This window comes from Peromyscus eremicus, chromosome 7 (genome assembly GCF_949786415.1).
Source record: "Peromyscus eremicus chromosome 7, PerEre_H2_v1, whole genome shotgun sequence".
Taxonomy (NCBI): Eukaryota; Metazoa; Chordata; class Mammalia; order Rodentia; family Cricetidae; genus Peromyscus; species Peromyscus eremicus.
In genome coordinates, this window is record NC_081422.1 from 31,646,129 (window position 1) to 31,673,686 (window position 27,558).

General features: G+C 39.0%; 1 protein-coding gene across 2 annotated transcripts; it reads right to left on the reverse strand.

The window, feature by feature from the left end:
- Positions 1–1,673: 1,673 nt before the first annotated feature.
- On the reverse strand, positions 1,674–26,485 carry Chek1 (checkpoint kinase 1). 2 transcript variants are annotated; one of them, XM_059267619.1, is made up of 13 exons: positions 26,280–26,485; positions 25,436–25,517; positions 23,265–23,488; positions 22,000–22,064; positions 21,844–21,913; positions 12,159–12,347; positions 10,826–10,930; positions 8,798–8,893; positions 6,677–6,785; positions 5,909–6,086; positions 5,549–5,680; positions 4,422–4,523; positions 1,674–2,521 (listed from the first exon to the last, which is right to left on the reverse strand). In XM_059267619.1, exons 2-13 carry the CDS (start codon positions 25,498–25,500, stop codon positions 2,426–2,428), a joined length of 1,431 nt encoding a protein of 476 aa, XP_059123602.1. In that variant the 5' UTR covers positions 25,501–25,517; positions 26,280–26,485; the 3' UTR covers positions 1,674–2,425. The 2 variants fall into 2 exon arrangements, with proteins under 2 accessions (XP_059123602.1, XP_059123603.1); XM_059267620.1 differs by lacking the exon at positions 26,280–26,485 and adding an exon at positions 26,140–26,266.
- Between the last annotated feature and the right edge of the window lie 1,073 nt (positions 26,486–27,558).

Here is a 27,558-nt window from a genome sequence, read left to right on the forward strand (position 1 = left end):
AGCTCTTGAGAGGTGGAGACAGGAAGGAGGGGAATTCAAAGCCATCCATTTATACAGAGCAAATGAAAGGCCAGCCTAGATTACATGAAATCCTGCTTCAAAAGAATGAAAGAAAAAAGAAAACAAAACGTGGATCTATTGCAGTGTACGTACAACATTTAAAGATAACATTTGTGACATTACTAAGATTACACAGGAAGGACAATGCAGCTGTAAACACGGGTGTTCTGCCGCAGTCAAGTTAAACACAGCACGCTGCGTCCCCGGTACTTGGGACACTCAGGCAGGAGGGGAAGAGCCAGCCTGAAACAGAGAGTGAGTTCCAAGGCCAGTCTGAGCTACAAAGTGAGACCCTGTCTCTTAAAAAAGTAATAAAATAAAATAAAACAACAAAAAAAAAACCCTAGTTGTTATTAATTTTAAATAGATGGCCAGGTGGTGGTGGCCCACACCTTTGATTCCAGCACTCAGGATGCAGAGGCAGGCGGAACTCTATGAGTTCAAGGCCTACCTGGTCTACAAGGTGAGTCCCAGGACAGCTAGGACTGTTATATAGAGAAACCTTGTCTCAGAAAACCAAAAGAAAAAAAAAATGTTTAAATAGATTGTTCTACTTTACAAGAAAAGACAGCAAGAGTAAAAATAATATAGCTACTATAGCAAACAATATTACAGTGCCTGAAAATATTAAAAACACAATTATCACATGACCTATCAATTCTACCTCTGGGTGTACATAAAAGAATTAAATTAACAGAGACTTGAGTAGATATTTATATATCCGTGTTCACACGAAGATCATTTACAGTGGACAAAAGGTGGCATCAATCCAAACATACATGATCATATGAAAAAGTAAGTGCACGTGTGCCCACGCACACAGGTGCAATTGTGGAATATTAGTCACAAAAGGAAGGAAGTATGAAATAAGCCAAACACAAAGAAACAAATATACAATTCTATTTATGTGGAGTACAGGAGAATTCAAATTCATGGAGACAAAAGGCAAATTGGTGGGTGTGAAGGGCCGGCAGGAAATCAGTGAGTCATGATTTGATAGAAACAGGCTCTGGAGACAGTACTACATCCCATCAGATGAAAAAGACAGTCACATAGAACTGCACAGCTCAGACCAAACTTGGAATTTTAACAATGATGAAAGTTGTAACTATTGGGAGTGGGGCAGGGATCTGATTAACACTTTAGAATGATCACTCTGACAGCTTTTCTAGAAAATAAACTACCAAGAAATAGTAACGTTCTTTAAAAAATGACTGATTTTAACCAGTGGTACTATGATGTGAAAAACAGGAGACCAACTAAAACTAGGCTCAGGTTTACTTCTGAGTACAGAGAAGTAAGTGTGGCAGCATACACCAACATGTAATAAACTTCAGCCATAAGATGCTAAGTGTTCTTAGCTTCAGACTAATTAACATTGTCATTTATCTACAAAAAGGAATACACGACCCCAATCATATAATTCATATTTTAATATAAATTTTAGGAACAAAATGAGGTTTTCGTGAGTCTAAAAGGCAAGGAACAAGAATCAGGCCTATTCTTGTGTTTCCTTACACACACACACACACACACACACACACACACCCCTGGCCCCTTTTAGTCAGTGTCATCTAGAAACTTGATGGCCAATAAGTTCACTAAGTTAGGAATTGATTTTAAAAATAGAATTTATTTCTAGAGTTAAAATATGACTGTGAATGTACAAAAAGTTACTCAAGTGTGTAATTTAAAGTAAGATAAGCACCAGAGCTTATGTTCAACTTCTTCAAAGACCAACCAGTGCTTTATACTTGACTAGCTACACCAGGGGGGAAAAAAAAAGCTTGTAATTTTAATCATTATAACTCAACAACAGTTTTCTAGAACTGGTCAAGCCCTTGTGCAGCGCACACACCCAAAGTGAAAATACAGCACATATCTTGGGATACACTCTTTGTAGCAGGCTCACTTCATGGATCAATCAACTGTACATGGTCTTTGTTTATTCATCCTTACAATTAAATAGCAGAGAAGAAACATGTTTTCTTAGAATGAAGCAAAATGTTCTCATTTTCTTTTTTTTTTCAGAAGTCATACTACATTGGTATAAAAGCTTGCAAACTCATGTATCCCAAAAGTTGGTTTCTACCAGATAGGTTTCAAATTCAGACCATTTAAACACAGCTGGAGAAATACCTAATGAATTTGATCCATCCTTTCCCCAAAGTATTACATACAATTAAAATACAGTATTATTTGTATGCAAAACATACTCAGAATTGGAAGATGTTTGGATAATAGGAAGAGAACTCTTCAAAAACTATTGTTTGCAGTTTGCAGAACAGGATAATCTTCTCTAGGAAGAATAATGTCAACATAGCAGCACTATAGTCACCAGGAGTCTCCAGAGCTGACAGCTTCATCATGTAACAGGAAACCAAACCTTCTGGCTGCTCACAACATCACTGAGCTTCCCTTTAATCTTCAGGAAGTGTCTCTTGAACTCTAATCCATCGCCCTATTTTAGGAATAAGATTTTAAAAATATAAAAAAAAAGATTGTGTCAAAAGATCATATTATCATTCCTGGTCAGTAGAAACATACATCCTTAGATATGTCCGGTTATGACATCCCTCAGGTCTTTTTTTTCCCCTCCTCTTTGTTCTTCTGAGAAACTGGATTGCAGGTATATACCACTCCAGTTAGTTTTTCATTCCACATAAATCTTTAGCATTTTGACTTATTTAAGCAGGCTATTATAACATCTTATGGGTTCTTCATTAATAATTTATTAAATGCAACCTGAGTCCAGTCCAATTGTGAAGACCAAATATTCTGGTAGAAATGGCTACATAAATAATTCTCACCTGATCATGTTCTCTTCACTTTCTCACCACAATGAGCTGAGAAAGCAGAATAATGGCACTTTTTTTTGTTGTTGTTTCAAGGGTTAGTACCTTTGGACCTACACCAATTGTTTTCCATAAGCAGCAAGAATTTGTGAACTAAAAACAAGCCACACTGAAGTTGTCACAGTTTTATCACAAAAAAGTCCGCTAAACTCCATTATGACAATAGTTTCAATAGAGAAGCCTTCATAATTTAATTACATAGCAAGAATCTAGAAAAGAATACTGCAACTAATCTCCAATATAAAGAATGTGAATTACTCTTCAACCATCTCTAGAGCCACATATAAACTCTCAGGAAACAGATATTATACTGGTTTGGTTTTATACACAGTAGGCTTTAAAACTAAAAATAATAGTTGAGTAAAATCATAATATTAATCACAAAATGAAGATCATTACATTATAATGTGAAAGCTTTTTAATGTCATAATTTGTATTAAACAGACAAATGTTATATATGAATCAAAATAATTTGAGTATTCCAAAGTACTACAAATGATAACTAACTGTTGGGAAGTATACTTTAAAATTATTTTTATCCTTTTACTCTCTACTTCTCTGTATGTTACAAAAAAAGAAAAAACAATTTTTTAGGGGGAACAAGGTCCCACGTAGGGCTGGCCTCAAACTAGCTGTGAGGCCTCAGATGGCACCCAATTCCTGGTCCTCCTCCCTGCTGACTGCGGAGAATACAGGCATCACTGCCACACCTGGTTTTATCTGGTGCTGGGGATCCAATCCAGAGTTTTGCGCATGCTAAGCAAGCACTCTACAAACTCCAGTGCATCCCCAGTCCCTCAAGATTTTTATACTGAGAAGGTGTCAGGAAAGAAAAGAGAAAAACAACCAAAATAATTTTCCAAAAAATAGATGACGACAAAATTCAAAGTTTGTAACACTAAGTGAAAATGAACTAGTTACAGTGTATTTACAAATTCATGTGGCTATACTCCAAAACATTCTGTGAGGGTCTGAAACCACATAGAATGGAACTTTACATGGCCTATATACCATATGCATTTCTATGTATACACGGCTATGATATAGTTTAATCTATAAATATGGCATAGTAAAAGTAACACAATTAGTAATAAAACAGAGCAATTGTTAACAATATTCTAGAATAAAATTGTCAGCATTACTACCCTTACACTTTGGAGCCATTACTAAGTAACTGCTACCCCAAAACAAAAAGCATGAAATACTGTGACAGTCAATATGAAAGCCAAAATTAGTAATAGGCAAGTAATATATATATAACCTGAACAAAAATATATGCATAAGATATTTACTCTAGGCAAAGAGAAAATTTAGGTCCTAGTTGGGAAATAGTGTAAGACAGCATAAGGACTCATCATGCGCACTGGAACTGTGCTCGACCTAAAAAACTCCAAGCAATAGTGCAGAGGGGTGGACTGCCGTATATAACACATAAAACCATTGAAAAATTCACACAGAAATATTTCCATAGAAAAAATACTATAAATAAAATACTTTAAAAAATACCTTAGAAAGCCGGAAGTCAACAAGTATCTTCTCATCCATTTCTACCAAATTTATTTTGAAAATCAACTTATTGTTTCTTCTATCAGTTGTTGATACAGTGACCTAAGGCGGTAAAAATAAGGTCAAGCCACAAACACACATGAATAGAAAATACTCTTAACAAAACCTCTGTCTCAACAGGTCAGTAATACTTTTGGGATAAAAATGTATACTACAATCCTCGTACAACAGGAGTGGCATAAAGAACACTTTAAATTACAGGGCTAGAGACAGCCACTCTTCCAGAGGACCTGAGTTCCATTCCCAGCACCCATGTCAGGAGGCTCCCAATCACCTGTAATTCTACCGCCAAAGGATCTGATGCCTCCACACACAGACACTGACATATACATGCACACAGACACTCTCATGTATACAAAAGTATAAAAACAAATCTTTAAAAAAAAAAAAAAAAAAAAAGACTGCTCTCTCTCTCTCCATTAGGCAAGTCTGCATCCAATCTAAACCAAGCTGTAAGTAGAACTCTAAGTGAACTTTTAGTGACAAAGGAAGACATTTTAGCAAAGCAGAACTGAAAGAAACGATCAAAAGGAATAGGAATGTAATGAAGACTGAGGATGTAGCTTGGCGGCACAGCACCTACACAACATGGACAAGGCCTGAGTTCAATCCCCAATACTGTAGTCAATCAATCAATCTCATATATGAGAAAGAAAACAAGATTATTATAAGAAAGAAAACAAGAAGCTGTATCTATGGCTGAAAAGCTGCAATACCAGTGAGATGATAGTGAAGGTTTGGAGAGGTCTCACAACTCCCACTTCAGTTCCCCATCCCTGTTCACTTTGGGTTTTTTAAAATATTCCCACAAGAGGACTGGTGTAAAGAAAAGTCACAGCCAAGAGCCGGCACACGACCCAAACACTTAAGTGAGGACATTGTCAACTGCAGTCTAATATAAAAATGCTAACATTAGAGATTTGGGACCCAAGGGGAAAAAAAAAAGTCTTCAAACCTTCAATTGCTTCTTTTTCAAATTAATTACTTGTATTTTCAAAGCACTCGCTGACTACTGATAACGTTTTTTCTATGGTTAAAAATAATAACTGAACACTGATAAAACATACCTGGTTCATACAACTCTTCTTCCACTGATAGCCCAACTTCTCGCAGGTCTCTTTCAGGCACTGGTAAGATTTGTCTGCATCCAGTTTGGTGAAGAAGCGTGTCATTCTTTTGACCAAACGCTGCCAGGGGTTCTACACAACAAAGAAGAAAGCTGGATAAACCCAGGGTGACCAGTTTACAGCAACAGTCTGAAATTCTTTTCCTTGACTTGGGTCTCACCCATAAAGGCCGCCTCTAACTATTTCTTCCTTATCCAAACAATATGTACCAACTACAAGTAGTAATCACATATACCCTAAGATTTAAGACAACAAAAATAAAAGGCAACGGTCATTTATCTGAAAACTTCAATTCCTTACCTGTGAGGACCCAGGGGTACCAAGTAACTGACTGTTTACAAGCATGTGATCAGGACACGTAGGCTGTGAAAAGCTGATGCCTTGTACCAATTTGTCAACGTAGGAGGAACCAGTGTCCCACAAGGAAAGCCCTGTCCGTGGCTCTGGCTGGGAACTAGAGAACTTCACATTTTCTTCACTGAGACATTAAGACAGAAGAAAAAATGTCTTTAATTCTCGGTTTTTAAGATGTTTCATTCTTTTTAACTATTTATTTTGTGTTTTTTTTCTTTCTTTCTTTCTTTTTCTTTTTCTTTTTTTTTTTTTTTTTTGAGATAAAATTGCATTTTGCTGCCTAGATTGGCCTGGAACTATCCATCCATCCTCCTGCTTCAACCTCCCAATTAGCAGTTATCTGTGACTAGAAGTATGGGTGCTACAGTGTTAGACTAAAAGTATCTTTAAATAAAACCCACCAGGCCCTTCTTATATCACACAATCATTCTCATTTTGGTGAAATTATTTGCATTATTGAGTAAAATATATACATTTTATTCTTTATGGGGAATAACTACATTTTTAAAAAACAACTTAATCTGCCAATGCGTGGTGGTGCACATCTGAAATCCCAGCACTCAGGAAGCAGACGCAGGAGGATTAGTACAAGTTCAAGACCAGTTTGGGCTACCAAGTTCCAGTTCAGTCAAGGTTACACAGTAAGACCTTTTCTCAAAAAGAAAGAGAGAAAAGAAGAAAGAAAGAAAAAGAAAAAATTATTCTAATTCTTACCTAGAAGCACTATTTACTGGAGAAAAGTCCAAATTGGAATGAATGTGCTTAGAGAATCCACTAGAAGACTCTGACATACCACCTGAAGTGGCTCGGGGCCTCTTTGCACCTAAAAAGGAAAAAATACAAATCTTCTATGAAAGTATTAACTAATCTAATTAGCAATTTGAATAAGTAGAGCCACATCTAAATCCATTTATTAAACATAAAGTAATATAAAGTTGTTTTTTTAAACGATTTTATAAGAAATGTTACATTACTGCTTCACTAAGACCACAATTTTACCTTTTATGGTTAACATGATGGTCAACAAAAGACTAACTAAATAACTCGAACTTTTAAAATGTTTAAACTCATGATTATGACAGTGAGCACTGAATATGTTCTATCCAATACTGTTCCCTTAAAGAAGCTTTACCAAGAATAGTCAGGATACAGAAAATGAAGCCATTTTAAACTTTCATTCCTCAGCTAGACTGCAACAGTCCATGTCACCTGTCACCTCACACTTTCTCAAAAGGGATTATTTCAAAACTTCTATTCTCTTCTGAAATTATCAATACCAGCCTCCATTCCATCATTACTTAGCATGATATACTATCCTACTTCTAGAAAAAATAATACCAACAGACCTGAACTAACTCTGCAAGTCACTGCCAAATTTGCAAATATACTTGCTCATGCCTCTCTTCCTCCTTGCATCCTCCCCTCAAATGTCAAGCCTGATACTTGGGCTATGGACCCATTACCCCTTCCTCAACAGACACACACACTCATTCATTCACACACACACACACACACACACACACACACACACACACACACACACACACAATCTTCCTCAGAAACCCTGATCTTGATGTTCTATTACTCATTTCCCTTTCCTTAAGATTCAGCCTCTTCTCCCAGCAGATGAGTCCAGCCCACAGCCACTTTCAGCCAAGGATAGGTACAGGTATAGTACAATACAAAATCATAAAGTTACTTAAAACATTTGAACTCTTGTGCAGTTCCTGACTATAAACAATGGATCATAATATCAAAAGGTTGAACACACCTACATCTATTAGATCTGTCCCTAAAGCCATTTAATAATGCTTAGTGTCAAACCAATATTTTCTTTATATTTCTATTTTTTATTTTTATTTTTTTATTATTTTATAATTAATCCACTCACTAAAATGCTTTATTAGGGTTATGTAATACCAGGCATTACCCTAGTACTAGGTATTCAATAGTGAACAAAATTGACAAAAAACACTGGCTCCTAAATCTTTTTAAACCGTTTTCCTTTATGTGAATATGTGTTTTATCTGCATGTCTGTGCACCACACAAATGCATGCCCTCAGAGTCAGAGAGTACCAGACCTCCTGGGGTTTGAGTTATAGATGCTTTTGGAATCAAACCCAGGTCCTCTGGAAGAACAGCCAGCATCTTCTCACATCTAAACCACTACTGTAGAAGCCCACATTACTTAATCTCTTCCTATTCCTTGGAGTATTCAGAAAGATCTTTTAAAACCAAACACATCAACTTGTCATTTTCTTGCTTTTGAAGCCCCTCAAACTGGTCCTAATGGTGGTAAGCTCCAGGATAAATCCTTAGCACAGCTCATAAAGCCCTCCTATAACTGGGCTATCTGCCTTTCCTGAATCAGCTCAAACCTCTCACTCTCCCAATTCTCGATCCACTCACTCAGCCAACATTTACTGCATACCTATGACACACCGAAGTGATGCACACGAAACACAAGGTCCATGTCATAGTGAGCTGACCTTCAAGTTCTTCAAATACACTCAGTGTACAAAATCTATTTGTCCAAATGCTGCTGCTTCTGCACAGAATCAAACATGCCTCGCCTGCTAGCTCCTTTTAATTTTCAAAATTTACATTTCCTGCCATGTCTTCATGAGGAAAAGTCTTCCTTGTTTCATTAGACCTCGTCAAAACATTGAGTTATAGCACTCTTTTTAGTTGTTAATAAACAATATTAATTTCGAAATTGTTTTTCCTATTAAATACTAAAATCTTCATTTGGGCAAACCAGAGTTATGACATGGGTTTGTGATATTTTGTTAAGCATGTTTCACAGACGAAAATGAGTGTAGTTTGTTTTTTACCTCTGTTAAATGGTTTGTTGTACCATCTATCCTTTTTAATGTCTGGGATGGTAATCCTTGCTGATGGATTCTCAACTAGAATTTTATGAAGCAAAGCTGAAAACAAACAAGACAGTATTTGTAAGAGTTAAGCAGATTAGATAAGACACAAAAGCCAGGTACATGGCACACTTGAGAGGCACAGGCAGGATGTTTAAGAATGAGGCCAGCCTGGGACATATATATTAATTTTAAAAAGAACTCATACAATTAATTCTCAACATCAAAAATGTAAACTAGAACTGAAAAGTGACTCAAGCTTGTAGTCCCAGCACTCAGCAGGCTGCAAGATTGCCACAGTCAGGTTCTGTCTGAGTTTCAGGTCAGCATGGACTAACAGAGATCTTGTCTCCAAAAACAAACAAGCCAAGCACATTAGCATCTGAACACCAGTATCTGGAGGTAGAGACTGGCGGATAAGGTCATCCTCTATTACACAGGGGTCTGTTTAGGCTAAATGAGACTGTTGCAAAATCAAAGCCAACAACAATAAAATGTAAAAATTAAACCATAGAAACACTAAATGAGAACACACAAAAAAAAACTTTTAAAAAATATCAGGGTAGAAAAGACCTTTCTAAATATGGCAATACAAGTCAAAAACCACAAATGACAACATTTTAGATCATGAAAAATTTAAAACATCTGCATATTAAAATAATCATCGCAGTTAAAATAAATGACAAACTCTAGGAAATACTGTAACAAACACAATAAATAATATGAATACATTTTTGGAAAAGGCCCCAAAGGATTAAGAAAAACTATAAATTTCATTGCCCAAACTAAGCAAATCTGAAAAAGCTAGTAAGTTACATAAGGGGGTAGGCAACTCACTCTTAATATTAAATTTAAAATAAAATTTAAGAAGCAATATCAGTTACAGACTTACTGGTTAAAAAAAATTATTTTGCCAGGCATGGTAGCATACACATTTAATCCCAGTATTCAGTAGGCAGAGGTAGACTAATCTCTCTGAATATGAAAGTCAGCCTGGTCTACACAGTGAGTTCCGGGCCAGTCACGGATACATAGTGAAACCCAGTGTTTCAAAATATAATGTAAAAAAGTAACGTAAAAAATGATGAAATGGTACAAACTTTAAAAAAAATAAATTTGTAAAATAAGTCCATAACACTTAAAAAGACACATACTCTCTTAACTCTGCAATTTTGCTTGTGGGAGAAGGGAAAATTTCTTTTTTCTCCTTTTTTTTTTTTTTTAAAAGAAGGAAAAATTTTTAAGCAAATAATTAAAGGATATACACAAGCATCAAGTAACAGAGATGTTTTCATACCTCTTCGATAAAAGTATAATTAAAGGAAAAAAAAACCCTAAATCTTAAACTTGATGAGTAAGACATATCCATATAATGAATACCATCAGTCTTTAAAAGTATGATCCAGACCAGTAATTACAGATACAGGAAAATGCTGAGTATCAAAACTGAAATAGGTTATGAAATACAAAGTACTAGGGTTTAATTTTTGCAAAAGTATATACTTATAACTAATATATATATGTAGTATACATTTGCTATATATTTCTTACATGAAAGCATAGGCACATATATCAGAATACCTTTAAAAGGCTATTTCCAAATGCCACAATTATAGCTGTTTCCTTCCTCCTTCCCGCTCTCTTTCTTGAGATGAGGTCTCACTATGTAGTCCTGGCTGGCCTGGAACTCCCTATGTAGGCCAGGCAGGCTCAGAGATCCACCTGCCTCTGCTTCCTGGGTGCTGGGATTAAAGACAAGTGCCACTACATCCAACCATTTTTTAATTTTTACGTATATTTTCTAAGTTAGCTAAAAGTACTATAGGTCACTTACATTTAAAAAAAAAGGAAGAGAAGGAAGAAAGGGAAGAAGAGAGGGGGAGGAAGGCAGGAAGGGAGAAGAAAGAAAGGGAGGGAGGGAGGAAAAATCAGCTAGCATGAGACTTTATTACCCACAAAATCAATACTTTCAATCTAACAACCAGTTACCCAGAGGAGCAGAATCAATTTTTTTCCAAGGATTGAGATAGGTTTTTTTTTCTTTCCAATCAGAATATTCCTGACAGCTGTCACTGGGCTGGTCCCACGGCAACTCTAAAAATGAAACAAGTTTCAGTTTTCTGAGTGTTCACAAAATTATGTAATAAAAATTTCAAGGAAAAATAATCACACAATAGAATAAATGAACAATACATAAAAAGAATACAAGTTTCCTCCATAGTAATTCAATATGGTTTTCATACTGTTTCAATGAAATCTACTCTTTCACATGAAGGCTAGAGATACGGCTTAGTGACGGAGTACTTGCTTGGTAGGTGTTAAGCCCTGGGTTCAATCTCCAGCAACCCCAAAGGAAGTGTTGAGATTTCCATTTAACAGATATAATTAATGTAAATGAATCTCTCTCTGGGTTACAACTTTCAAGGTAGTGAGAAATAAGATGTTCATTTAATTAATTTATTTATTTTGTTTTTTGAGACAGGGTTTCTCTGTGCAACATTCCTGGCTGTCCTGGAACTCGCTTTGTAGACCAGGCTGGCCTCAAACTCAATGAGACCAGCCTGCCTCTGCCTCCCAAGCGCTAGATTAAAGGCGTGCGCCACCACCGCCCGGCCGATAATAAGATGTTAATTATAACGGGTTAAATGTTTGCTTCTCCTCTAAACCCCTAAGATAATGAAAGTGAGAGCTTGATTGGGGGTTCTGGCAGGGGACTGTAGCGACTTGTATACCCTTGACTGAAGGCTGACCCTCCTCTATTCAGGGAAAGTGGTCCTCTTCAAGCCAGCCCACAACTTCGGGAGAGGAAGAAGGCAACACCAGCCTCACCAGCCAGATCAACCAAATCCATTCCAGCGATCAACGAAGGGAAAGATGCTGCAGCCAGATCACTCACTCCCACGTTCCCACTGTGATGATTGTGGAGATGGGTGACTGGGTCATGGTTAGGAAAGCCCTCAAAAGTGGGATTTGGGTCCTTATGAAGACCCTGAAGAGTCTGCCTCGCCTCTCAGTAAGATGGTCAACTACAAGGCAGGAAGAGGGCCCTCAGAATATGGCCATGACTTGAGGCCTTCATAATTTGTACAAAATGGATAAATCTGCTGTTTAAGGTGCACTCACTGTATGGTACTTTGTTACTGAAGCCTAAAGCAATTAGTTAAACACTAACAAAACTACTACAGAACTGGAGAGGTGGCTCACAACCTTTCTATTACAGAATTAGATTCCCTTAGGTTATTTCATTTTTTTTTTTTTTTTTTGGTATAAGAAATATGATTTTTCAGAGAAAATAAGTTTTCTCATAATTAAACAGCCTTACCTCCAGCCAACATTGCAGTAAGTACTATTCCACAGGACCAAACATCAACTGGTTCTGCATGAAATTCTTTTCTCTTTAGAAGCTCTGGAGCAACATAAGGTAAAGTACCACACATCTTGTTTAGTAAGCGTTCACGATTATTATGCCGAAACACTGTCGCCAAGCCAAAGTCAGAGATTTTGAGGTTATCTAAGCCAAAAGAAAAAAATACCAGCAACGAATTAAAAGGATTTGTAAATACATATAGGAATTACTAAGTAACACTAGTTTTCCTTAAGACTTGTAGAATTTCTCTACCTGAAAATCAGCAAAAAAAATCTATGGATGTGTAATGAAGAAAAATTAAAAGGCACCAATCATTTATGCCAAACTAAACTTAGCGAAGACCTGTAGCTAGAGTTTTCCTGTCTGACCCACAGTCAGGACAAATCTCTATCACCTGCCAGTCCCACAGCCTCAGACCCAACCAAGTAAACACAGAGACTTATATTGGTTACAAACTGTATGGCCGTGGCAGGCTTCTTGCTAACTGTTCTTATAGCTTAAAGTAATCTATTTCCATTAATCTATACCTTGCCACATGGCTCGTGGCTTACCGGCATCTTCACATGCTGTTTGTCATGGTGGCGGCTGGCAGTGTTTCTCTGACTCAGCCTTCCACTTCCCAGCTTTATTCTCCTCCTTGTCCCGCCTACACTTCCTGCCTAGCCAATGGCCAATCAGTGTTTTATTTATTGACTAATCAGCAACACATTTGCCATACAGAACATCCCACAGCAAAGACCTCAAGTTCTTATTAACTAAAGCAATACATCATCAACACAAAAACCAGCTTGTACCAGGTCAAATAAAGATGCTGTAGACGCCCTCCTGGAAAACAAACCTGGGAAGACAGTAGAGCAAAACCCTTCACTGAGAACTGTGGAGGGTAAGAAGTCATCAGCAAAGCTTTCTCAATGGCAAACGATGTCAGTTGGCAAAAAGGAAACATATAAGGATGTATCAAACTAAACTAAAAACTGAGAAGCCACAAGAACTTGTCATAGAAGCAAATCTGAGAAAAGCAGCAAAAATTCCATGCCAAAACGAGCCAGCAGAACAAACTTTCACTCTGCTCGCCCTTCTTCATCACATACAAACTGCATGAAGAACTTCCTGTTTTAACATACTAGATGTCTACTGCATGCAAGTAATAGGCACTGCATTAGCCAATGCAGGTAGTAGATAAAATCAGCGAGAAAGGCTGACAATAAACCATGGTTATATGGGATACGAAAATACAGACATTATAGGATGCCGTAGCAAAGGGTCTAACTAAGGAGTTAGGGAAACCCTATTACAAGAGATCATCATAGGTACAACCTTTTGAAAGCAGTGTGGCCAAGGTGTCAATCTGTGAAATTATTCACTCTTTAACAATTCTCACTTCAACTATGGAAGCAGTTAACAAAAACAAGGTATATGCATTCATACAAAATCAGATATTATATAGGAAAAAGGCTAGTAGCATGAACAAATCTCATTATAAGTATTATAAATATAAATATGTATTTTTTGTTTTAGGTAATTATTGTTCTATTTTAAGTTAGAAACAAATGTTCATACCACATATCACACAAGCCAGTGTTATTTGTTACCTATATTTAACTTTGAGAGATACAGGTTGTAATTACATCTTCTTAATAACTATATATGATAAAATCTAGACCAACCACTGAGATCACAACTTCAAACTACTTCTAAGTAGCAGTCACTTTGAGTACTAATGGTGTACCATAGTGTCTTTGGGGTTTGGTTGCTTCATCCTGTGTGTAACATAATATTGTTAAGTTAGAGAGCTACAAATATGAATTTAACATTGAGAGATGTAATTTAGAGATATATGTGTCTGGGAAGGAAGGAATGGAAGGGAGGTTTTAGATACTGGTGGGATTTTGTTTCTTTAGCTTACTAACAAATACTAAATGGAAACAAAATAAATACACAAGAATAACAGTGTAATCAAGATGTGCTTACCAGACATTCAGCTTAACATTTGTGTGAAATTCTTAAATTAATAAAACTATATTTAAAAAAAAAAAATAGCTAGGTGGTGCTGCATCCAAGCACTTGGGAGACAGAGGCAGATCTGTTCGTTCAAGGCCAGCCTGGTCTACTAAGCAAGCTCCAGGACAGCCAGGGTTACTACACAGAGAACTCCTGTCTCAAATACCCAAAACAAATAAATAAAAATAAAGAGCAGGGCTAGAGAGATGGTTCAGTGGTTAAAGAACACTGGCTGCTCTTCCAAAGAACCCTAATTCAAATCCCAGCATCCATATGGCAGCTAACAAGTATCTGTAACTCCAGTTCTAAGAGGATTCCATTCCATCCCTTCTTCTGGTCTCCACCGGCACTGCAGGCACATGGTGCACACACACACTGCAGGCAAAACACCCACCCACACTCCCTTGCCTCTCAGAGCTGCCTACCACTCAGTTTTCTTTCTACTTGTGCTACTCTTACATGTTTCTATCCTAAACAATAATTTGGGTTTTGGACTTCATAAAAACAGATAATGTATGAGTTTGGGATGTTGTTGTGTTTTTGTTTGTTACGTTTTTGTTTTTGCTTTTTATCTACATCCTTTTATCCCTGAAATTCATCTGCCATTGCTTGTCACTATAAATTATACATTTCGAGTTGGACAGATGGCTCAGCGGTTAAGAACACTGGCTGTTCTTACAGGTCCTGAGTTCGATTCCCAACAACCACATGGTGGCTCCCAACCATCTGTAATGAGAACTGGCGCCCTCTTCTGGCATGCAGGCAGAACACTGTATACAAAATAAATAAATCCTTAAAAATAAATAAATAAATAAAACATTTCATAATTTATCTGTCTTACAATTGGTACATATTTGAGTTGTTTTGAGATTTCTACAAACCACCAATAGTATGAGTATTTTTAGATGTGAATGTTGATATTTTTACTGTCAGGTGTGAAGATAGGATTTACTATACTTTATTACAATATGCATAAAAATTTTGTGTGCTAAGTTTTTTATGTATTTCTTAATCTAAGAATACAAAGTGAATATACCTCAACATAACAAAAGCTGTATATAAGCCTATAGCCAACAACATCCTATATGGAAAAAAATTTGGAAGCAATACCACTGATGTCAGAAATGAGGTAGGGATATCCACTATCCCTAGTCCTTTTTAAAACACTCTACCTGAAATACTAAGTAGAACAGGCAAAAGGAAATTAAAGGGATACAGTAGGAAACCAAAATATCCCTACTTGCAGATGACATACGATACATAAATATCTCAGAAATTCTACCAGAAAACCTCTAGAAATAATGAACAAATTCAGCAGTGTAATAGGATACAGAATTAACTTGGGCAAATCAATAACTTTTCTAAACAACAACAAACAGAGAAAGAGAGAATACACATACTCCTATTCACACTTTAAATCTGGGCCACCGCCTCTAGTGGCAACCCACAGAACAGAATATGGAAGAAGAAAGCTCTGTTTTCTGTCTGCTTGCCCTTACTTTAACTAGCAAGTTCATCGTTCCTAACTCATTCTTTGACTGGTGTTAAAACCTACTTCTTCAGGATTCCAACATGAACTGAAAACTAGGACCTCCGTGGAACTCTAGCACCAAACTGGGACTGCTAAGACATCAAGTCTTGTGAGTTAGACAACTATTGGATATTATTCTGTCAGGAGACAGCCATTGTTGTACTACTCGACCACAGGCAGTAAGCTACTCTAATAAATCCCTCACCAATATACAAATATTTATTCATTCATTCTATCATTCTGTTTCTTAGAGAACCCCAATGAATAAAGCAAGGAAGTGAAGGACTTCTATAATAAAATCTTTAAACCTCTAAAGAAGGTGATAGAGAAAGACTCTAGAAAATGGAAAGACATCCCATGCTCATGGATTGGTAAAATATTATGAAAATGACCATTTTACCAAAAGCTATTTACAGATTCGATGCAATTACAATCTCAGCCCCCATCTCATTCTTCACATAAATAGAAAAAACTATCCTAAAACTCATATGGAATTGTAAAAGACCCTGGGTAGTCAAAACAATCCTGAGCAAAAAGAATGCTGGAGAGATTACAACTACAGATTTCAAGATATATTACAGAGCTGTAGTGATAAAAACATTATGGTACTCGCTCAAAAACAGACATGTAGACCAATATGACAAAATCCAAGACCTAAACAAAAGTACACATAACTGCAGTCACTTAGTATTTAACAAGATGGCAAAAACATACACTGGAGAAAAGAATGGATCTCCAACAAACAGTGCTGGGAAAACTAGATGTTCACAAGCAGAAGAATAGAATTAGACCCATATCTATCGTCTTGCACAAAAAACTAACTCAAATAGATCAAAAACCTAAATGTGAAACTCAAAACACTGAAACTGCTAGGAAAAAAACATAGAGAGTACCTAGCCTTGCGACACAGATGTAGAAAAGGGCTTTCTGAATCGATCTTCATTTGCCCAAGAATTAAGGCCAATAATTGAAAAGTAGAACTTCACAAAACTGAAAAGCTTCTGCAGAAGTAAAGAAACAGTCAACTAGGTGAAGAGGAAGCCCACACACAGAATAAGAAAGAGATAAATGCAGGAAGACGAAGAGGGTCAAATAACAGTATGGATATCTAAATATGTCATAAAGAATCATACTCAACAGAGAATCAATATCCAGAATATATTAAAAAACTCAGAAAACAAAGACTGAGAAAAAAAATGGGTCTGGGACCTTAACAGAGTTCACAAAGAGAGAGAGAGATTAAGAAATGTCTCAAAAAATGTTCACTGTCTCTAGCAAGTAAGAAAATGCAAATGAAAACAGCTGTGAGATTTCATCTCACCTCACTCAAATGGTAAAGAACTGACAACAAATGCTGGAGGGAATGTGCAGAAAGGGAGCTTCATTCACTGTTGGTGGGATAATAAACTGGTCACTCTGAAAATCAGTGTAGAGAACTTTCAAAAAACTACAAATAAATCTATCGTATGTCTGACGCAGCTATATTATCCCGTGGCATATGGCCAAAGGACTTGGTACTCTACTCCACAGATACTTCATCAGCCATGTTCACTGCTGCTCTATTCACAGTAGCTAAGAAACAGGAACAATCAACAATCTGATAATAAAAATGTGGCGCATAGACACTATGGACTATATTCGGGTGTAATGAAAAAAGAAATCAAGAATTCTGCAGGCAAATGGATGGAACAGGAGCGATAATATTGAGTGAAATAACCTAGACCCCAAAAGACAAACATCACATGTTCTCTATCATCTGAGGCTCGATCTTCAGATGTGAGTACATATCCTGGAATAACTACAGAAACCAGGAAAGTGAAAGGGAACCATTGTTGGGTTGGGGAAAATGGAGGAGCAATAGAGAGGCGAATACAAGAGCACGAGTGATCTGATGAGAGAAATGGAAAACTGGGGTGAGGGCTCTAATTGGGGGAGAGAGCAGTGAAAAGAAGGAGGGAAGAGGGTTTAATAACAGCAAGGATTTCTGAAAATACTGGAATCATACTATTAACTATCTACCTAAAGATTAACCATAGTAAACATAAGTCAGTGTGTAAACATACACAGTTGAAATGAAATCTTCTCATCTAGGCTAACAGTTCTCCTTCTAGGAGCCAAAGACCATCTAACAAAAACTCCACCACCAAGCATGAGAAGCCCTCTTTTGAGTTTTGTTAGTCAGGGTTATCCAAGAGACTCCCAAAACATCACAGGCTACTGCTACTGACCTTGGATGCTCCTCAAAGGTAGAAGATAAGTAAGGCCTTGTTGCTAAATACACCAGACACAGGGCCAGAGGCCCCTTGAGCTGGAACTGACCTGCAAGCCTCCTCCCTGGGGACTAGCTTTCTTGGTACCAGAAGGCACCATGCAAGTTTCCAGAGGAGGGGATCAACCGACAGCCCTACCCAGCTATGATACCTGTGAACTCCAACAACCACCAGCATGGCACAAGAATGCCATAATGTGCAGTAATGGTATAAACACCTTGACTCTCAGATTGGACGTAAGACCCACTCAACAAGACAGAAATCATCCCTAGTAGTGGAAACCTTGTCAACTACACAGGGCTAGTGAAACCATGGGTATTGGAGAAGACTCTACAACTGCCACTTTCCTAAGCCAGCATAATCCCTAGCTACATCCTAAATATATGTTATTCTACCCAAAGGTAAGTGTGTCCTCATCCCTCATCAAGGAAATTTCCTTATACAACAGTATGAGGCCATTGCAGAAAACCAAAAGGCAGAGTTGTCCCAATGGATACATCTATATATAATACAACTCATGGACCTAAGGCTCAGGGGTCATTGCACAAGAGGGCAGCAGAAAGATATAAGAGCCAGAATATCAGGGAGTTTGTTGTGAGACTGGATCTTAGGAATGTCAGAAGTTACATGGATCTTGGAGAACCTACATGACAGCCTAAACATGAGATAACAAAGCCAATAAGCAACATGCCAACGTGGACAGGGGAAAGCCCTGGAGGCCTCAACCCTACACAAAAAAGCTGAGATTAGGAGAAATAGTCTTCCCCAGGGAAGAACACACCAATTAGTTATTCAATACCAAATGGTCAGCCCTGAAAATATGCATACACATAAGACTATAAAGACCGAGCAGGCAGTACTTATATATTTAGGAATACACACGCATATACATATACAGATATGTATGTTATAATACATACATACATACATACATACATACATACATACATACATACATATGAAAAAGAGGGGCCATGAATCTAAAAGAGAACAAGGAGAGGTATAAGGGAGGGTCTGGAAGGAAAAAAGGGAAGGGGGAATTATGTAATTACATTATAATCTCCAAAAAGTAAAAGAAATAGTGAAAAATACAGAAAAGGGGGAGAAATAAAAGGATACAAGTAAGAAAGGAAGAAGTCAAATTAATCTATTTAATCTAGATGGCATTATCTTATACTTAGAAGACCCTAAAGCCTCCACCAGAAAACTTAGATCTGGTAAGTATTTCAAAAGAGTAGTAAGATACAAAATCAACAAGCAAAAATTAGAAGCTTTCCTATATACCCATAACAAACATTCTGAGGGAAAAAATAGTATTCATAAAGCTTTTCTAAACATGGAAAACAAAAAACAAAAAACAAAAAACAAAAAACAAGCTAACAATAAACCTAACCAAGGAAGTTAAAAAAACACTACAATGAAGGCTTTAAGACACTGAAAAAGACATGGAAGAGGGTACTAGAAGACTGAAAGCCCACACTACAGAATGTAAAAATAATTGTATTGCTAGGAGTGATTTATAGATTCAGTCATCAATGGCATTCTTCTCAGACTAGCAAAGCCACCCTAGGCAGGAAGAGCAATACTGGCAGTATCATGATACCTGATCTCAATCACACTAAAAAAACACAGTTAAGTGCATCATGACAAAGGCAGAAAAACAGACATGTAAACAGTGGAGTAGAACAGAGGAGCCAGAAATAAACTCATACAGCTAGAGCCACCTTCAAGAAAAATTTCTTCCTTCATTTTTGTTTGCTTTGTTTTTCTGGCTGTCCTAGAACTCATTATGTAGACCAGGCTGGCCTAGAGCTCACAGAGATCTACCTGCCTCTACCTCCCAAGTGCTGGGATTAGAGGTGTGCATCACTGGGCTTTTTTTTTTTTTTTTTTTTTATGTGTATGGGTGTTTTGTCTGCACTTATGCCTGTGCACTGTGGAGGTCAGATCCTCTGTCACTGGAGTTACAGACAGGTGTGAACTGCCACCTTGGTTGCTGGGAACTGGAACCCAGGGTTCTCTGGAAGAGCAGCCAGTGAGTGCTCTTACCCTCTGATGCACCTCTCCAGCCCCTAACCACAGCCACCTAACTGGAAAAGGTCAGCACCATGAACACAATGATGCTTTCCAAGTTAGATAATCATATAGGAAAGGATGACATTAAATCCATCTCTCATACTTTGTACAAAACCATGTTCAAAATAAATCAAAGCCCTTAAGATGAGATCTTGAACTCTGAATGAAGTGCTAGAGAAAAACAAGCAACCCCAAGATGCAGAGAGGCACAGGCAAGGGCTTCCCAAGACATTAAAGAGCTTCCATACAGCAAACAAGCAGCAGGGTAGGATACAGCCGACAGGATGACAGAAAATCTTTTCCAATTATATATCTCACATTAGCTCAATATCTGCAACGTCTACAGAATTCCAAAACTTAAGCCAAAACACGAAGCATCCAATCAACAAAGAGGTGGATGAGGTTAACAGATACTTCTCTAACAACACACACAAAAACTTTAAAAAAAAAAAAAAAGGCCAACAAATATTGGAAAAAATGTTCAACATCCTCAGCCATCAGAGAAACACACACTAAAAGGGCAATGAGATCTCATCTCACTCAGAGCAAAACAAAATCACTGCCTCATATAGCCGACACTTGTCATCTTTTTGATCCTGGTTCTATAAAACTAACACTTTGGCTATTCTCTCTCAATTTTATGACATCTATAGAACAAAAGTCGGGCCATCAAGGGTGCACACACCTGTATTCTCAGCAGAAGAAGGGCAATCCCCAGGCCATCCCTAGCTACAGAAGCAATTCACCAGCCTAAGATATACATCAAGCTTTTCTGAGGGGTAGACATGAGGAAGTATCTCCCATAAGCCTAGATGACCTCAAACTCAGTATGTAGCTAAAGGTGGCCTTGAATTTCCAATCTGCCTCCATCTCCCAAGTGTTGGGAATACAGGAGTGTAACTGTCTCAATAAAAAACAGAAAGGTGGGGGCTTGAGAGATGGCTCAGTGGTTAAGAGCACTGACTGCTCTTCTAGAGGATGCAGGTTCAATTCCCAGCACCCACATGGCAGCTCACATCTATCTATAACTCCCAGATCTGACACCCCAACAGACAAACAAGAAGGTAAAACAACAATGCACATAAAATGAAAATAAACAAGTAAGTTATTTAAAAAACAAAAAACAGGACCAGTGAGACGGCTCAGCAGGTAAACGCACTTTCCACCAAGTCTGACAACCTGAGTTTGACCTCTAAGACTAAGGCGTAGGATATTTCAATAAAAGCATGGCACATTAATTCTTTAAAGAACTTTTAAATTTTCTTGTAGGGCTGGAGCAATGGTTCAGCAGTTAAAAGTGCATACCATTCCTCCAGAGAGCTGGAGTTTTATTACCAACAACCACATCATGCAGTTGACCAAGTAGATCCAAGGGATCCCCTACTTTTTCTGGCCTCCCTGGGTACTCCCACAGGTAGCATACACACATACATACATACACCCACTCACACATACAAATACACATACACACACAAACTTTAAAAATAAATGAATGAATTTTAAAATAAATAAATAAACTTAATAATTCTTCTATTTACTCATCCAGTGAGGTACCATTCATTATTCCAGGTATTTGTCTACCTTCATCTACAACTATATCATTAAAGACTTGTAAAGTCAAAATACAGATAGTCTCCCAAATTTCCATAAATTCTTAAGACTTTTGACTTTTTTTTTGGTCCCAGCACTTCAGTAATGTGAAACCCTTGATCAGGTTTATATGAGTAGCCTAAAAAACAACATTAACAAAATGGAATCTTACCCCTTTCATCCAAGAGGAGGTTTTCTGGTTTAATATCCCTGTGAGTTATTCCAATTCCATGCAAATAAACCTAAGTGAAGGGTAGAAACAATAGAATTTAGCAACTCACCTACTGGTGCTAATTTTAAGCACAGTGTAAAAGGATATGGTACCTACCACTCCTGCCATGAGTTGATGGAAGAACCTCTGAGCATCTTGTTCAGGCATGCCTATGTCTGGCTCTGTAAGAAATAAGTTTTGAACATCTACTGAAAAAATATAACCAAGCATCCACCATATAGGCTCTTAGTCCATATCTCAATTTATGTTTGTACTAAAGCAAACAGAAACTTATACTAAGAAAAGACTCAAGTCTAATAACAAATATATTACTAAATATCTCACATCTGCCTAGCTGCTAAATAGTAAAAATAAACTAACATTGTAGGAAAATAATAAAAGCATCAAAGTATTTTAATCTAATACTAACTCCAATGGCCTTGGTTTCCTTCACATTTCCCTCTACTTCTTTTAAACACAAAACTCAGGGCTGAAGAGATGGCTTAGCAGTTTAGAGTACTGGCTACTCTTCCACAAGACCAGGATTTGATTCTCAGCATCAACATGGCTCACAATCATCTTTAACTCCAGGTCCAGGGGATCCAGTGCCCTCTTCAGACCTCTTACAGAACCAAGCATGCCTCCATGGACATCAGACATGCACACAGTACACAGAATATAAAGCACCCTAAGATAAATAAATTTTAAACAGTGCCTGTTTTTCCTCAATATTCTAGTATGACTGCCAACAAGAAAATCTAATACAATTTCACTACTTAGCAGATTTAAATCATAAAATTTTCACATTACAACGTCAAGAATGCCTGATCTTTTACTCCAACTTTACTGCTGCATAACTAACTAAAAAACTGATCAAACAGCTATCTAACACTAAAATAGTTGGACGGTGCTAGCGCACACCTTTAATCCCAACACTCAGGAGGCAGAGGCAGGCGGATCTCTGAGCTCAAGGCCAGCCTGGTCTACAGAGTGAGTTCCAAGACAGCTAGGACTACAGAAAAACCCTGTCTTGAAAAAACACCCTCCAAAAAATACAACTGAGGGCTGGAGAGAAGGCTCAGCAGTTAAGAGCACTGACTGCTCTTCCAGAGGACTCAGGTTCAATTCTCAGCACTGGTGTGGCAGCTCACACCTTTCTGTAACTCCAGTTCCAGGGGATCTAACACCTTCACATAGTCAACAGACAGGTGAGACACCAATGCACATAGAATAACATTAAATCTTGAATAGATAAATAGATAAATAAAATGCAACTGAGAATGTGGCTTAGTAACAGACCACTTGAAGGGCCTATGGAAAGACCCTAGGTAGCAATTTATAAGCTTGTACAGTAAAAGAATTTTCTTAAATCTTTCCCATACCTATTCTGTCAAAAAGCTCTCCTCCACTGCAGTACTCCAGAAATAGATACTGGATATTGCCTTCCCTCCGGTGGCCATAGAATTTCACTACATTCTCATGATTTAACATTTTATTGATGCAGATCTCTTTCTTAATATTTTCTGGACAGTCTATGGCCCGCTTCATGTCTACAATTTTCACGGCAACAGCTTCTTCAGTTATTCTATTCACAGCAAGTTGAACTCTTAAAAAAAGAGAAAGAAAATTAAAACATTTTCACATCAGAATTTTATTTCTCCTAAAACTTCAAAAGATTAGTGAATGCCTGTAATTCCAGCATTCCAAGTTCAAGGCCAGCCTGAGGTACAAAGAAAGAAACTCTCTAAGCAAACAAACAAAAAACCCAAACAAGCAGGGTGTGGTGGCACATGTCTTTGATCTTTGAGAAGCAGAGACAGGCAGAGCTCTTGAAGTTTGAGGCAGCCAGCTACATAATAAGACACTGTCTGTTATGACCAGATCTCGGGGACCCCCAAAAGACCAACACGGAGACCGAATCCCGCATGTAAAAGCAAAGAGCCTTTATTTCAAGCTCCAGAGCTTGGTCCCTCTGTCTGTCCAACACAGTGGTGAGAGCAGAGAGCCCTGAGCTCAGGTGGGGCAGAGTTTTCATAGCAGAGGTTGGGGTGAAGGGATTTCCAGGGTCCAGGACCCTGATTGGCTGACAATTGTCTAGGGGTATCTGTAAAACAAAAAATAGGTGTGTGCTAGACTCAAGGACACCTTTTCTAATGGTTGGAATATTTGGATGTCAGGTACTTCCTCACCCCTGGGTGGATCCCTAGGTGGTATCTGCTTAAGGCTTTTCCTGGATCTGGGTGTTGCCTGCCAGTATGCCTGTCACAGAAGCTGTGTCTAGGCCCCTAAGCCTGTCATGGATGCTGTGCGGTCAAACTATTTTGGGGCCCCTTCACAGTCTCTGCAAACAAAACAGGTGGGGGGGGGCAGAAAAAGGGCACCAGGTTGGAGTACAGTTCCTAGCACCCACATGGTAGCTCATAATCATCTGTAATTCCAGTTGCGGAGGATCCTACCTTCTTCTGGCCTCTGTCAGCACTGTACACATGTAGTAAACTAACATGTAGGCAAACACACATATAAAAATATATAAACCTTAAATATTTAACTCTTCCCAAAATATTTTTCCTTCATTCTTTTCTTCATCAAGGAAGATAAGATGGTTCTGCCATGTTCTCAAAAGAAATGAAAGGAAATGTGAAAAACTACAGTTAAAGCTCCAAGAAAGTCATGGCCTGGTGCATACAGGGTGCATACTATTAATTCTGTCTGCAGATGAGGAAAGAGGCACACAAAGCTTACTCAAGAACACAGAACACAACCAGGGTCTGCTAAGTGTGAGGATCTGAAATAAGGCAGGGTGCCTCCAGGGACTTTTCATTATCTCATTTAAATTCTAAGACACACAGCTTGGTAGGGAAAAACAAAAACAAAAACTAATTCTCTTATAATCCTTGGGAAAAGAAAAGTTTTTAAAACGCTGGGTCGACCAATGCAGGCTTGTAATATCTACCTGAGGGTACAGTGTACCACAAGTTCAAGGCCAACATGGCAACTTAACAAGATTTTGATCTGAACAAAAACAAACAAAAGAAGAAATCTTGGGTTTGTTTGTTGTTTTTAAGGCCTAGGGCTGTAGCTCAGTGGCAGAGCATTTACCTAGCATGTGTGACACCATAGGTTCAATCCCCAGTACCACAAAACAGGAGGAGTGGGTGTGGATATGTGACTTCACTTGCTAAGAGCCTTGATTTACAAATGCAAATATCCATTCCCTTTGCCACTTGAAATAAAGGATTTTTTTAAAATGTGTATTCAAACAGCAGATGGAAAACTAAAGCAAGCACACAGGCAAGGTAAAATTTAAATTAGGGAGGCCAGAAAGACAGCTGAGCAGGTAAAGCCACTTGCTGTCAAGCCTGAATATCTGAGTTCAATTCTCCGAACCCTCATGAGAACCAACTCCTACAAGTTGTCCTCTGACCTCCATATGCTCACCATAGCAGCACACATATACACACACACACACACACACACACACACACACACACACACACACGAGCGCGCGCGCTACTAAATGTAATAAAAAATGTAAATGAGGGCTCAGACTTACTCTCCATAGGCACCTTCTCCCAGAGTTTGCACCAAGTCCCAGTCTTCCACAAAAGGCACTGCCATGACTCCAAGCGCAGCGGCTGTAAAATGCAGGATCCCAGAAAATACGGAGGATGAGTGTAAACTCTCATCGCTCGTAATGCCGCTGAGCCATGCCTCTTGCCATGATTCCGCACGACTGTGGTTTCCCCTTACATCTCATCCACATTTACCCAAGTCACGATCTTAAATTTAGGCATTTTGCCCTGTGTATCACGATCCCTGTTCAGCCACGTTTGTCCTCCGCATTTATGCAAACCTGAACACTTGCTTGGATCGGAGGCTGGGAGACAAAGGCTTCCCGGTAGAATGACGGGGAGGAGTAGGAGTTGCGGGCAGGGAGCGCGGGGTTGGGGGTTTGGGGGTGGGGGGTAAGCAGGACAGGTGTTGGTAACTACGGTAATTACTACCAGGGCAGCCCCTCCTCCCACCCGCTCCCTTCCATTCCCACTCCAACGGCACGTGTCCCCAGGGACGGAGGGAAGGGGGCGGGGCCAAGCTGTTGAGAGGAGCGGAAGGCAGGGACCCCTAGAGCCGGAAGTGTGCGAACCCCGAAGGCTCAAACAGCTCTGGTCCCTTTAAGCTGGAAAGCCGGGGGCACCAGCTCCAGCCCGCACTCCGGGAGGCCCTCCCATCTCTCGGTCGTCACGACCACTCCCTCACCGTGCCCGTCCGCACTAATCAAGACCTCTGAGTCCCTCGCTGGAGTCCTGTCCCACCGTTCGGGACGCTCCTCTCACCAAGCAGTCCTTTGCCAGCTGCCACAGGAATCCAAATGCAGAGCTTTTCCCGCCAAAACTTACTTGCGTCATGCTGTCGCAAACGCGCACACCTTTGCCGTAAAGCGGGCCGGCGCGCGTTGTCCTATCCCCGGCTGATAGCAACTTCAGCCGACTGACCCGGAAGGGGCTCCTCCCCCTAGCACTGAGCCTGCCCGGCCTGGCTAGAGTTCTGATGTGAGACCCGCAGACGGGATTCGGTATTGACGACCTCCTTGGTGAGAATTGATCTGTGAAAGTGGAGTGGCATCGGGTGTGTGCCCCGCTAGACGCCTCACGTTGCTCCAGAGAGGCGCCGAAGCCTCCATCCAGACCGAGCGTCAGTTGGATCCAGGGCAAGCACTGGGTTCCTTGCTGCTCTGAGCCTGCAAGGGCTGCACCGTTAACTACGTAAACCGACCAGCTCGTGACCCCGGCGCTCCTGCTAGGAAGGGCTTGTGAGGCTCAAACTGAGCGATACAAAGTGCTCTGTAAACGCTAGACTGTGGTACCCTTAGTATTCGAGCTTAGAAACTAGCAACTGTTGTTAGAATTGATCCTCGGGGGCTGGGGGGGAGGAAAGCCAGGTGTGGTGGTGTGTATTGTAAACGTAGAATTTGGGAGGCGTATGCAAGAAAATAGCGAGTTCAAGGCCAGCCCAGGTTATACAGGGTTAGTCTCAAATAAAAAATGAAATAGTTTTAAATGTGACCACACAATGTCGGGTACGAGGGGGCAGAACGAAAATTGTTTACAGTCCAGTCAGGATCACCAATTTTGCCTGCACAGGCTCCAAAACTAGTTCAACCTAACCTGTTTGTAGGAAGACCATTTGCCTAGCTTAGTCTTACTAGCTTTCTAGTTCTTAAACGAACATAGTGGCCCACACCTACAATACCACACTCTAGAGCTGGCAAGAGATACTCAGCCAGATGCTCTTTCAAACAAAAAACCAGCAAGCTACACGTGGTGGTGACTCGCCTGTAATCTCAGCCAAGGAAGGCTGAAGCAGGGGAACTGCTTCAGGTTTGTCAGCCTGAGTCAAAAAATATGACCCTGTCTTAAAAAGGAGGTGGGTAGAGTAACAATAAATATTAGAGTAACTGGGCTAGACATGTGGCATAATGGTAGAGTACTTGCCAAGCATGCAGAAAGTCAGAATAAAGTGAGAAATGTCAATTCTCAGGGAAAGGACTTGAGTACAAACAAACTTTGTGCTGGCTTTGCCACTGAGCTACAGCTCCATCTCTACAAAATCTGTCAAAAGTGAAAAGGTGAAAATGTTTATATATGAAGTTTTAAACCATGACATTAGTTATAGGAT